The 14,418-nt window shown below is 42.7% G+C and overlaps 1 protein-coding gene across 1 annotated transcript in view; it reads left to right on the forward strand.

Moving 5' to 3' along the window:
* The window catches only part of GSAP (gamma-secretase activating protein), a 646,974-nt gene that overhangs the window by 163,589 nt on the left and 468,967 nt on the right, over positions 1 to 14,418 (forward strand). Inside the window, exon 7 of the mRNA XM_069229679.1 lies at positions 4,635 to 4,704. Within this exon, the coding sequence (XP_069085780.1) occupies positions 4,635 to 4,704 (70 nt within the window). The remainder of the gene's footprint in view (positions 1 to 4,634; positions 4,705 to 14,418) is intronic.

Raw genomic sequence — 14,418 nt, forward strand, 5'->3', positions numbered from 1 at the left:
CTCCAATTTGTATGAATGCATCAGATTCTTTTCTAGGTATCAGCATAATTTTAATTTCTCATTGGTAATCTGCAGCAGTCACTCCCCCTAAAACCTGATCAATTTGCCATATCTGTCCTGGTAACTTTCCTCTCCCCAACTGATCTTTAACCGTTTGTGGGATTGCTCTTGTGCGTGCTGCACAGTTTTTATCAAATCTAGGGGAATGTGCATCTTTCTAATCTCTGCCCACTTGTAAGTGGCTTTCTCTCCCAGCTGTCCACATTTCTGGTGCACCCACTTAGCCATCCCCACTAAGTCAGAATTCTGGGTGGACACTTCTCTCTCTGAATTTTTCTCTTTAACATCTGCAAGGGAATTGAACCAGTTATGTACAAGCCATGTGGAAAACCAAATGGCTAAACCATTGGCAGTGAACCAAGAATCAGTGTAAAAATTACACATCTCAAGCAGCTCTTGCTTTAAAGTCTGACACACATTGTACAACACTGTTCCTTCTCCAGTGCTAGACAACCACTTTTCAGTCAATGAATCATTAATCAAACAAACATGCTTTTTATCCTCAGGGGACACGAATTCAAATGGTGCACTCAATTTCACTGGTGACTCTTTTTCCTGTGGTACTCCCTGCACACTCTCCACATCCTGAAAAGGGGCTTGTGACAGGTGTTCATGTAGGGCTGCAGTGACTCTAGCCCTGTCTTGCATGTACCAGATCCAGTGCATGATACTAGCCTTCTGTACCTGTCCTAAACTGTGAGATTTAGGTGAATTCATCACCCACTGCATGCTTGATATTTCTGGTTTCATACTCCAAAGTTCCAGGGGCACTCTTGTCCTCCCCTGTTCCTGATTTACATGTAAATCAGTGCTTCCCTCTTGCACTGCGCAGAAACCTAAAGTCTGAATTATTTCATTTGCCAAATCAGAAGCGCGCAGCTGCCCATGTTTTTTTCTAGTTACTTTATACCAAAGTGTTAGGATTTCACTCAGATGAGGGCTATACTGTTTCCAAAAATCAAACAAGCTCATGAAACTCTGTGTCTTTTGCTTAGTGCGAACAGTAAGAAACTCTAAAATCTTTTGTTTTACTTGTGCCAGTAACTGCACATTTTGCGATGGTACTTCTGCCATGTCCGAATTAATTTTTCTTTGCAGAAGCGGTCTGTAAATAACATTCTGAGCTCTGTTCTCAGTTAAGGAATGCTCTTAAACTGCCAAAAACTGAGGGGTGTTTTGCTCACACGGAGGCCAAGACTGGCCCATAGCTGTCTTAACCCCCTCATTACTGGAATGGGAAAAGCCAGATTCTTCTAAAACAGCAGTTTTATAGATTTCAGCATTATCTTGCAATAATGTGTTCTGGCTAATTTGCTCACGTAAATTCTTATTTTCATGTTCTAACTGCCTACATCTCTCCTTCATTTTTCTGTAAGCAGATAAAAGTATCCAAACCCTTCTGCCAAGAACAAAAGGAACATCATTTCCTTCAAAAGGCACATTTTCTAAATATGCTTTATCACAGCACTCACCGGAAGACTCACACAGTCCTGATAAACAAGAAAACATGTTTCTCACAGCACCATAAGGCAGTTTAACTTCACATGCATTTTCAAACATGGTCTGCCGTGCTTCTGTAATTCTCTAAACAACAAAAAACAATTACACTTTTAAATAGTGCACTTCGAAACTCCAATTTCTGACTCTGAAAACTGACGACTAAGCCAAAATGTTCTGATTTCCTGCTCTTATCTCATAACCGAGCTTACAGAACCTCTCTGGAATGCACTTCTGAGTTTACAGAAGACATTTATTGTTATTATTTCTTCACTGCAAGGTTCTTGAGAGATGAAATTAGTAGATTGGAAGCACACGTTCAAAAGTAGTCGCAGCAATGAAAGCAAAATATATCAAAGTACTTCTCAGTTGCAATGTACACAGCAAATAGATGTGATTATATCATAGCATAACTTCAAAGCAAAGCATAAAAGTCCAAATTCATCACCGTAGGGCCTATAGCTCAGCTTCATCTTTCTGGGGTCTGCAAGTTGATGACTCTGGTCAACTCCGAGAAAGAGGTTTTCTACCCAAACGGGAGACCGGCAACTGACGTCTCCGTTGCTGTCTGAAGTCAAGCAGATTCAATCTACCTCTGCTGTAGCCCAGAGTCCTCCTTAAAAGCAAACTCAGTGTGAGAACCGAAGAAACTTGGAGAGTGGCCAATTCTCCCTAGCTCCCTCGTTCTCAGACTGGATTGCGAGGTAAACACAAAATCTACGTGCTCTTATCAGCTAAGGTCTGGTGTGAAGAACACTGCTTGGTCTATCATGTGGAAAAACCCAGCTTGGAAAAACACAGCTCATCTGCAATGTCTCAACTGCAATGTCTAACCCCACGTTAAAGCCAATAGGCAGCTAACCTAAATATCAAATGTAATGTCTAATGTCATGTCAAAGCCAATAGGCAACTAAACTGAATACAGAATGTAATGTCTAATGCCATGTCAAAACCAATAGGCAGCTAAACTGAATACAGAATGTAATGGCTAATGCCATGTCAAAGCCAATAGGCAGCTAAACTGAACAAAACATATAGGGGGTTATTACAACTTTGGAGGAGGTGTTAATCCGTCCCAAAAGTGACGGTAAAGTGACGGATATACCACCAGCCGTATTACGAGTTCCATAGGATATAATGGACTCGTAATACGGCTGGTGGTATATCCGTCACTTTACCGTCACTTTTGGGACGGATTAACACCTCCTCCAAAGTTGTAATAACCCCCCTAATGTGCTACTGGTGAACATTGAGCAACTAATATGCGCAGTGGTGAAACAGTCATTGGTCAAACACAATTAATAGCATCACAGGGATAAGCAGAAAACTGTGCACACTGTCGATCTGTAATAAATACACAGTCTGTGCCTGCTGACAAAGGAAGGAAATAGGAACGTCCAGATTACACATCAGCTTTAGCTGCGAGAGAGAAGAGAGGGGGGAGGGAAACACACTAAATATTTTTTACGTTAAGTTAATTACTATACCAAGATGTCACTAGGTTTGGTGGAAATCCATTTCTAGAGATGTAGATTTGTCTGGGGGTTTTGAGAATGTGGTTCATGGTGGTAATCACTCTTCTGGGTTGGATGTTGGAAGATAGAAACATTCTAGCACAATAACCACCTTGCAGAGGAATCTCCTCTAAAAATATTTTAAGGATAATGAGAGTGCTTTCATGGGTTTTGCTTGGTGGGGAGGGGGCCGCGTGGTGGAGAATGTACAGGTATTTGCGAGGCGGTTGATATAATGGTGTGACCTGTGTGGGTGTATTGCTCAGAATTGGTGGATGAATGGAATATAGGGGATACTAAGATCCAGGATGTCCCCTTTCATGTGAATTGTGTCTGTGGTGTGCTGAGTGTAGTTAAATGTGTCAAGTAGCACTTTCTTTGAGGCTTTGGGTATAGTAACTTGAGTTAGTTTGAAGGTACCAAGAAATACATTATTAGAGTGTAAGGTTGTCAAGGTATGGTGGTTTGAAAGTTGTAGATCTTGTCGCCATAGGATTTCTTTTATCTGGTATTTATTTAAGGTGGTGGCATGTGTGTCTTGAGCTGCAGTCTGTTACAGGGCAATGCGGATTTTGAATTACAGGGAGGCTGCCCAAGGTTTGTTAGTTTGGTGCAGCGTGCTCTGCCTGCAAGGAATTAGTGTTTTAAAGTTGTATAAGGTGATCAGATGGCTTTATCACATGGCTGTCTTGTCCAGTCAGATTGTTGATTGCTGTTTCTGTGGTTTGCTGTTTCTAAGGTTATCTTCAGAAAGAGGCTACTAATGAGTGGGCTAGTCCTTGAATCAGTGTGTTTGAGAAAGAAAAAATATAAACCTGGGATCAACAAGGCATTGGTCGCTTGGAATCTGAAGGTCCTCCCAAGCAGTCAGTAAGGACCTTACTTAAGGCTGACTGCCTGGCAGTTGAACTTAAGTGTTGGGGCCTGATCATCCTAAAGGCAATTTCTGCAATAGACTCATATACTTGTAGATTTTCTGAATGTTTCTGTGCATCTATGTCTTCTTGGAATGCTAGAGGACAGACAGCCAATGCTAGCTTCTGATCTTTCTTTTAATGAAATGTATCTTTACAAGGTTAGTGCTTCAGATTCCCAGCAGTCTTCTAATTGCATGTCACTGCACAGCTCCTCCATAAAGGTCTATTCCAGCTGAATGGTCTGTTACTATTGTTAGTGGACACCAAGTCCCATTACATTTGCAGAGTTTGATAGAAACTGTAACCCCGGAGCTATATTATGCATATTTTCTTTTATGGAACAATACTTCACTGCACAGACACAAAAGCAAATTGAACTACCACTCTGGTGATCATTGTGACCGATTCACTTTTAAATATATATTTTCACCTATGTGCTCCCTCTTCAATGCTGCACAGCGTTGTAGTTTCCACGGTTTGTCTCAGCTGCCCACAAATATTGCTAGTAGCACTTGACACTGTCCAACATGTTTGCATGGGTATCATTACCTTATAGTTTCTTAGTCTGCCTTTGGACTAGCTTTTTGTAATGTGATAAGTATTAGACTTTGTATTAACAATGATCATTTCTAAACTGTTTTTGCAGTTCCTTTATCTGGCTGATATTAAAGAACCCCTTCCCGAAAGCCATCTCCTGCTAATATTGGAAGACAGATGTGGGTATTTCCTATGGAACAGTTAATTATTGGTTGACCCTAAATGTATGGAAATAAATATTCTTGTATCTGCTTATTTCTGTTTTATGAAGTAGAATTGTTTTGTTGTACATGGCTTCCATAGGGAGCCTCTGTCGTTCACACCAGATTCTAAATCTAGTAACTCACTGCTATGACGTAGCAACAGATGATAATAAAACTCTTTCCCTGCTGTTGCTACATCATGAAGGCTATCCATGCCAGAATGACTGGGCTCTTAAGGAGTAACTGAAACCAGAAAGCATAGCTTTAGGAGGGGGAAGTTCAGTTTTTTTTTTTTTTTTTTTTTTTTTTGGGTGGTGGAGGAGATGCCATTTTATGTATGTCATGACCTTTACTCCTCTGTGAAGCAGTTGAAAGCAGGGTCAGATTATTTTAAGGTTCATACAAAATATAAAATTATAGATTGGTAAAAAGTGAATTATTAATATGTTTGGTCACCTCGGTTTTGAATGATGTGATAGACAGCTCGAACTTTGCTCTTGTTTTACATTTGGCGTCACTGAGAACCCCTCGATAAAAATCTCCTTGTAATTGTTACCCACCTATAATTCTGTGTGAAATTTTTGTTTCCTATGGATGATATAACATCTTATGTCTCATGATAAAGGCACATCGCTGTGGAATCATGAAAGCTGATACTAAATTCTCTGAAATCTTTTTGACCTCGTTTTGTTAATCTCTTTGGAATACAAGTATTTCAACTTTAGGGGGATGTTAACCAGTTTGTGACTTGTGCCAGGCATAACTTCCAGAACCTCTTTTCAGAAATGGCGTTTTGGCCAGCTAGTTGCTGGGTCAACAACATATTGTCACATATTAATTTTGATCTTGAGGACAGATGATAGAAATTTTATGGAAAGTCCACCCAACCCTCTTTTTGTTGCTTACATGTTCAGGCCACATAGCTGGATTCACAATACTGTTGCTTCCCAATTCCTCAATTCAAAGTATACTATACTTGTAACCAACAGAATCATTTTGTTAAGTTACTTTTCTGTCCCAGTTTCACCATCTCCGACTTTTAGCAGTACTTAGTGATACTTTGATGGCAGCCACAAAAATCCCTCTGAAATTGTTCAAGGGAGACATGCAGTGGTTTACTACACCAATAGCACTTAATTGAAGAAACACCCAAATATTCTCTGTAACAATTATTTTAAAAAACTTTATTTTTCAACCGAAAATAAAGTAATTGATCATATATGCAGTATTCATCATACACTCATAAGCATGTCAATCACTGCATTATTGTTTTAAATGCACTACATGTTCTGCTTACATCCACATGCTGGCAATACACATCTGCCATTAATATTGATCCTTTGATTGATTATGGGCAATAATAACCTTTGTGGAAGTACCTTATAATGGTGCCACGTATGTATCAACAGGGCAGAATCTGTGATTTCAGCTGATAGTGATGAAGCAGCTCCCAAATATCTCCAAGTCAGGACGCATGCTGGAGCGATGTACCATAGATCTTGGAGTTACTAAAGCAAGTGGTAAAGCCCCCTTGCCAATGGGCATATCTGGAAGGAAGGCATTTCGTCCAAAGGATAGCCACTCTGCTTTTTCCCATGGAAGGGCCAGTGCCACAAATTGGCGGTATGGATTGTGGACATCCTTAATGTAGCCACAAAGGGTGATTAGTGGTGTCAACTCTAACTCAGCAGATCTGGAATGGTAATTTAATGCTAACTGTACAAATCTGAACACAATCCTTTTTCCTAAGCATTCTCTGTAACACAAACCTTTTGATGCCTCCAAATACACCATTGAAAGCCTGGGATGGAGTTTGGAACTCTAATACTGAAATACCAACTCCTTGCCAAACTTACTAATAGTCTACTGCTTTTGTATGTCAGATATTCACTAATCTCATACGGACACCAGGTTCCTGTGCCCTATGCAAAAGTCTTGGACCATTTCAACTTTGTCAAACAGACCAAATCAGACTGTTTTTCCGATCTCACGGGAACAGTTTGAATTGTTCTTCCAGAAAATGCTTAAGGGACTTATCTAGTACAGGTTATGAAAATGTTGGCACAGTCCTTACTACTTTGAGAAGCTCTAGTTATCTGGACAGGTTATCAAAATAAGCATTTTCAATGCAACGGGTCTTGCATTAGCTCAAGTTAGAGCTATTAGCGTTGTAAAGAAACAAAACGCAGCGCAATTGCACTATGTAAAATGCAGTACGATCAGATAAAGTAGTCCAGACACCTTGCTGAAAACATCGAGCCTCGTATGTTTTTTTTTAGTAGTCTACAGGTGCTGTGTAGGTGGGCTAAACATGTGAAATACGTATACATGCCTTTCACAAATAAAAGCAAGCGGATTTTAAAAGGCAATCCCATGAACCAATGTAAGTGACTGACGTGACATGGGCGTGGTTTGAAGCCCAAAGAGATTACAGAATGGGACAGAGCGCCTTGTGCTCGCCCTTAATGAGTCCTCAGTTCTCGAGAATAAGCTGCTATTTATAGAAAGTTATGACTTACTTGATCCAGGACAGTTTCAGACCTGCCTAGGGCACGGAGTCAGGTGAGATGACTACACTGTCAGCACTGATCATGCTTCATCAGGGTGCTGTCTTTACAGTGGTGGCCATTAAATCCTGTTGACTAGACTGTGTGAGGTTTGCCCTTGACAGAAGCAGATTCTTGTTCAATAGATCATTGTTTGCCCCTTGCCTTGCAAATTGTGCACATGTGGAGCATTTTAGGGCATACTCCTGCCTTTCCTCCTGTAAAAATGCATACCATGCATGAATTGCCTACCTATTTGAAAGTAATCCAAAAACCTTAAAATGCTGCATTACACATATAGCTCCAGGGACCTGGGCACTTTGATGAAGTGTATTATGTAATTAATGCAATGGAGAGGACAGTGCCTCATTTAAATGAATGCATCTACACAGACATAAACAACTTGTGTGATACTTGGACCTATTTCTCTTCAATGTAGTTTGCTGTTCCTGTAGCACTCGCTTGACTTAGTTTAGTTGGGTAGCTCTTAGCCTGATGTTGCAACATGCTCTTGAGAGCTTTAGTTAATTAATTTTCTTTAGCCTGTTTGCCTCACCATGTTGACATTTGTAATTAGCAACAGCTATCTGTCCTGATGATGACCCCATAGAATCTCTGACCAAAGGGATTGAAACGTTAATGATTTTTTCAATAAGAGATGCGATCCATTTGGGGGATTCTATAAAACTAGATATCTAATAGTTGAGTATTGAGCATTGTATATATATAGAGAACTGGGTAACAACAGTCAGCAGTTAGGCACTGGTATACATGGAGAATACGATTTCCTGTGGCTCTAAACACTGCTTTGCAGTAATTAGGCTATGAGAATGAGATCTGTTAAAGAAGCCATGGCACTGTTCATCTCTTTTAATTACCACACTGTAGGCTGTGCAATTGATTAGTTCATTAACTGAAGGTGAAACCAAGGCTCTGAAACTGGAGACATTCAGATGTAGATTAAGCCATAGATGGTAGCACTTCCCTACTGAATAAGTCCTGCTTGAGTGTGAACCTTGTACTTAAGGGCATATGTTTAAAGTTGTTTAAACAGGAGATGGGTATAGCAACCATTGAGGTTGGATCTCTGGAATTAATGCCCTTACTGCTTTTATTGGTAATTATATTTTAGGCTTTGTTTTGAATTGTGGTGGTATTAGTGTGTGTTTTCTATTGTGTGTGTAATAAAATTGTAACCAACTTAAAGTATACTCATGTTGTATTTCGGTATAATTTTTTGTTTGTTATTTTTATAACCTTGTGATCTTTTTCATGAGCTCCTAGTTACTGTCAGATATTTTGGCACCCTATTTAATATATAATAAAGTATACAAAAAAGTGATGGATGGAATGCTTGAATGAATCTCGGACACTGGGAATTAATCGGGTTCACATCCCAGTACATCGTTATTTTGCACACCATGTCACCTCAATGATTTAGTTTCTTGCCCTTATTTCCTTCCCTGATTATCAATTGATGTTTAATTGTTCTGAGTCCAATTAGTTGAAAATTATTTCCATTATGAAGAGTGCTCACACTTGCACTTCAGGGCCCGTTAAATCCCAGACCTCCGTTAGAGAGACTGTTTTTGCACCTACCAACCATTTTGAGCTTGCCACCATAAGGGCGTGGTCAGCACTCCAGCACTGATTACAAGTGTACTGCTGTTCTTCAAAAGTGGGCCAATGCATGAATGAGCACAGCGGGCACACTGCAAAAATCTGTAAGCTGATTGTCAGTGTTCAATTAGACTGTCTGTCATAGAAACCTGGGCGATGGAAGACTGAGGACCAGATCTAGTGGCAGCCACACCACTAGTTATACCATTGTTCGGTCAGACCGGGCCACTCTGAGAGGAGGCGGGCTGGCCATTATTGTCAGGGACCAGATAAGCTGTTCCTTAGAGCCCATCAACGCTATGTCGATGGATGGATGGGTGGGTGTGAGGTGGCTCTTTATAGAATCAAAGTTAACCAGGTATCCATCCTGCCGGGCTGTTAGTACATTGCTCCCCTGGCTTCAGAACGCAGTTTTTTAGGAACTGGGATCAAGTTTTGGAACTTTTCATATCATGCCCTAATTTTACTATTTTAGGAGACTTTAAATTCCATTTGGAAGATGAAGACTATTATGATACCAACACATTTATAGAACTTCTGAGCCACTTTGGACTTTTGTGACAGGTTGATTCTTCAACCCATATAGCTGGACATGCTGAATGGTATTTGTAGTGATCTTTTGACTCTGGCGGTGGAAGATTGTCTTACTTTGAGCTGGACTGACCACCATGTGGTAATGTTCAGAATTCACAGGCTGAAAACTCAGGAGCCTAAACAGTGTAAAATCTTCACATATGGAAAGTGCAGTATAGTCTCCAGTAATGGTACAGTAGAAGCCCTTTTTAGGTCCCAGGCAATAGGAGTTAGTGGTCAGGGACCAACAGCAGAGGTTTTTTTACAAATGGGTGCTGACTGCTATTGATTGGGTGTCTCTCACTAAAACAAGATCAATTCTAAGCCTCCAATGGCAGTCTCGGAGGCAAAAATGGAGGTGGAGGATGACACTTAATGCAGAAGAGAAAAAAAACTAAGAACTTATTCAAAGGTTTAAAAATGCCATTAAAGAGGCAATATCAACACTTTATACTCACAAATTAAGATCTTCCATTAACTTCCCAAATTAACTGTTTAAGGCAGTAAGAGAGCTCAGGTCTCCACCAGTCCAACAGGTGTTGAAGAACTCAAGATTTCTCTAATAGTGTTGGTACTTTCTTCAGGGGTAAGATTCTAAATATCTTTTCGGTATTCAGGGAGATTGAGGATAGGCAAGTTTCTCTGCCAACAGATGTGATCCTGTTAATCAGATCCCTATGGGAATATTGTCCACATTCTCTTCCGTCTCCTTTTTGAAAATTAAAACACTTGTCTCAAACACTACATCTGGCTCACCAGATGGTCTGTGTCCTCCCTGAGTGTTGTAGCTGGCGACATATCTAATCGCTGCTGTGTTGGAGAAGTTTTATATTAGGTTCTTGAGTAAGGAATGTTTCCCAGTGTTGCAAGGAGGCAATTGTGAGCCCCCTAAAAAAGAAACCTAACTTGGATTCTGGAGATCTAAAGAACCTTCCCCTATTTCTCTGCTGCCTATTCTGGCAAAAAGTCTTGAAGCATATCAATCAAGAATTAGCTCAGTTTTGTACTAATCATAAGCTTTTGAACGCATCCCAGTATAGGTGACCACAGCACTGAAGCGGCATTGATCGTGGCTGCAGACTCAATTCGCTACCAAGTGGATCAGGGAGGCTCTGCTATTCTTGTAATGCTAGATATATCTGCAGCCTTCAATACAAGATCTCCATCTTGTTTGGTGCAAGAATTGTGACAGGCTAGCTTGAGTGACTCTGCACTAAAGCTTTTGTTATTATTTTCAGTGAATAGGACCCAGATGGTGAGCTGGGTATACTACAGGCCTTAACCGTTTCAGCTTCCTTGAATAAGATTTTTCCCTTCTTACCTGGGGACTGAAGAGCCTCTGTGGTCATTGCTCTCATTACATCTCGCATTGACTACTGCAGCGCTCTGTATTTAAATGCAAACCAATATTCTCTCACAACTCCAGGTCATCCAGAATGTGGCTGCTCGGCTGGTCTTGGGTGTTCCTAAATATCTCTCAGAGAGGGAGGCATTGCTGACACTCCATTTGTTACCAGCAAGGAAGTGGGTGATTTTTAAAGTTTAGTCTATAAGGCTGTTCACCAGCAGGGCTCTAGTAACCTGATTAGGAGGCTGGCCTGGCTTATAGTGGGTACCTTGTGGTACGTACACCTTGTGCCAGGTCCAGTTATCCCTTATTAGTAGAATAGAAGTGTTTCCAGCAGCTTAGGCTGTTAGAGGTAGCTATGGCAAAGCAGCTTAGGCTAAACTAGGAGACATGCAAAGCTCCTCCAATACCACTTATATCATATAGCACAATATCATAAGAAAACACAATACTCAGAGTTACTAAAAATAAAGGTACTTTATTTTAGTGACAATATGCTAAAAGTATATCAGAGGATACCCTCGCTTAGGAGGTAAGTAATATATACAAATTATATGTACACAAACCCAAAACAGGTAAGTAACAGTAAGAACAGTAGCACAAACAATGTAGAATCACAATAGGATGCAATAGATAGACATAGGCCTAGGGGCAACACAAACCATATACTCCAAAAGTGGAATGCGAATCACGAATGGACCCCAGGCCTATGGTAGGCTGTAGAGGGTCGCTGGGACTGTGAGAAACAGTAAGGGTGTCCACAATACCCCACCCCAAGACCCTGTAAAGTAGGAGTAAAGTTACCCTACTACTCCAGAAAGACAGTATAGCCGTGATAGGGGATTCTGCAAGAACCACAACTGCCACCAAAGCACTGAAGACGGGTTCCTGGACCTGAGGACCTGTAAAAGAAGGGGACCAAGTCCAAGAGTCACGCAAATGTCCAGGGGGGGCAGGAGCCCACTAAACCCCGGATGAAGGTGCAAAAGGGCTGCCTCCGGGTGGAAGAAGCCAAAGATTCTGCAACAACAGAAGGTGCCAAGAACTTCTCCTTTGGTCAGAAGATGTCCTACGGTGTACTGGAGGATGCAGAAGTGTTTCCGTGCAGAAATACCGCAAACAAGCCTTGCTAGCTGCAAGAGTCACGGTTGAGGATTTTGGGTGCTGCTGGGGACCAGGACGTCGCCCCTTGGAGGAGGAGACAGAGAGGGCGCTCAGCAACTCAGAGAGCCCCCTCAGAAGCAAGCAGCACCCGCAGAAGTACTGGAACAGGCACTTAGAAGATATGAGGACAGCGGTCGACTCAGAGTCACAAAGGAGGGTCCCACGACGTCGGGGTCCAACTCAGCGAGTTGGGCAATGCAGGACGGAGTGCTTGGGACCTAGGCTAGGCTGTGCACAAAGGAAGTCCTGGAAAAGTGCAACGAAGCCAGAGCAGCTGCAAATCACACAGTACACAGTTTTGCTGTCTGGCATGGGGAGGCAAGGACTTACCTCCACCAAATTTGGACAGAAGGGCCAATGGACTGTGGGAGACACTTGGACCCAGCTCCTGTGTTCCAGGGACCAGGCTTGTCAGGATGAGAGGGGACCCAGAGGACCAGTGATGCAGAAGTTTGGTGCCTGCGTTGGCAGGGGGAAGATTCTGTCGACCCACGGGAGATTTCTTCTTGGCTTCCAGTGCAGGGTGAATGCAGACAGCCCTCAGAGCATGCATCACCAGGAAACAGTTGAGAAAGCCGGTAGGATGAGGCGCTACAATGTTGCTGGCAGTCGTCTTGCTACTTTGTTGCGCTTTTGCAGGTGTCCTGGAGCAGTCAGCAGTCGATCCTTGGCAGAAGTCGAAGAGGGAAGTGCAGAGGAACTCTGGTGAGCTTGTGCATTCGTTATCTGAAGAATAGCCCAGAGGAGAGACCCTAAATAGCCAAAAAAGGAGGTTTGCTACTGAGAAAGGAGGTCTGGCTACTGAAAGAGGTTAGCACCTATCAGGAGGGGTCTCTTACGTCACCTGCTGGCACTGGCCACTCAGAGCTGTCCATTGTGCCCCAACACCTCTGAATCCAAGATGGCAGAGGTCTGGGACACACTGGAGGAGCTCTGGGCACCTCCTCTGGGAGGTGCTGGTCAGGGGAGTGGTCACTCCCCTTTCCTTTGTCCAGTTTCGCACCAGAGCAGGGCTGGGGGATCCCTGAACCGGTGTAGACTGGCTTATGCAGAGATGGGCACCATCTGTGCCCATCAAAGCATTTCCAGAGGCTGGGGGAGGCTACTCCTCCCCAGCCCTTCATACCTATTTCCTCTCTCAGAGGAAATCCTTTGTTCTACCTCCCTGGGACTGGGCTGCCCAGGACCAAGGGGGCAGAAACCTGTCTGAGAGATTGGCAGCAGCTGCAGTGGAGACCCCGGAAAGGCAGTTTGGCAGTACCCGGGTTCTGTGCTAGAGACCCGGGGATGCATAGAATTGTCCCCCAATACCAGAATGGTACTGGGGTGACAATTCCATGATCCTAGACAAGTTACATGGCCATGTTCGGAGTTACCATTATGACACTACATATATGTAGTGCACGCGTGTAATGGTGTCCCCGCACTCACAAAGTATGGGGAATCTGCCCTGAACAATGTGGGAGCACCTTGGCTAGTGCCAGGGTGCCCACACACTAAGTAACTTGACAACTAACCTTCACCAAGTGAGGGTTAGACATATAGGTGACTTATAAGTTACTTATGTGCAGTGAAAATGGCTGTGAAATAACGTGGACGTTATTTCACTCAGGCTGCAGTGGCAGTCCTGTGTAAGAATTGTCTGAGCTCCCAATGGGTGGCAAAAGAAATGCTGCAGCCTATAGGGATCTCCTGGAACCCCAATACCCTGGGTACCTAGGTACCATATACAAGGGAATTATAAGGGTGTTCCAGTGTGCCAATGAGAATTGGTAAAATTACTCAATAGCCTGCAGTGACAATTTTAAGGCATAGAGAGAGCATAAACATTGAGGTTCTGGTTAGGAGAGCCTCAGTGATACAGTTAGGCACCACACAGGGAACACATACAGGGCATACATTATGACCACTGGGGTCCTGCCTGGCAGGATCCCATTGACACATAGGCAAAAACAAACGTACAGTGGAAAAATGGGGGTAACATGCCAGGCAAGATGGTATTTTCCTACACAACCCCCCCAAATGAAGGACAATAAGGCTAACCTTGCCCAGATGAGTCTTCATTGTCTAAGTGGAAATATCTGGAGAGTCCATCTGCATTGGAGTGGGTACTCCCAGGTCTATGTTCCACTGTATAGTCCATTCCCTGTAGGGATATGGACCACCTCAGCAATGTAGGGTTTTCACCTTTCATTTGTTTTAGCCAAAGTAGAGGTTTGTGGTCTGGCTGAACAATAAAGTGAGTACCAAACAGGTATGGTCTCAACTTTTTCAGTGCCCAGACCACAGCAAAGGCCTCCCTCTCTATGGCAGACCAACGCTTTTCTCTAGGGGTCAACCTTCTGCTGATAAAAGCAACTGGTTGATCCTGGCCCTCAGTATTCAGTTGTGATAGCCCTGCCCCAACCCCTAATTCAGATGCATCAGTCTGTACAATGA

This window comes from Pleurodeles waltl, chromosome 4_1, assembly GCF_031143425.1.
Source record: "Pleurodeles waltl isolate 20211129_DDA chromosome 4_1, aPleWal1.hap1.20221129, whole genome shotgun sequence".
Lineage (NCBI taxonomy): Eukaryota > Metazoa > Chordata > Amphibia > Caudata > Salamandridae > Pleurodeles > Pleurodeles waltl.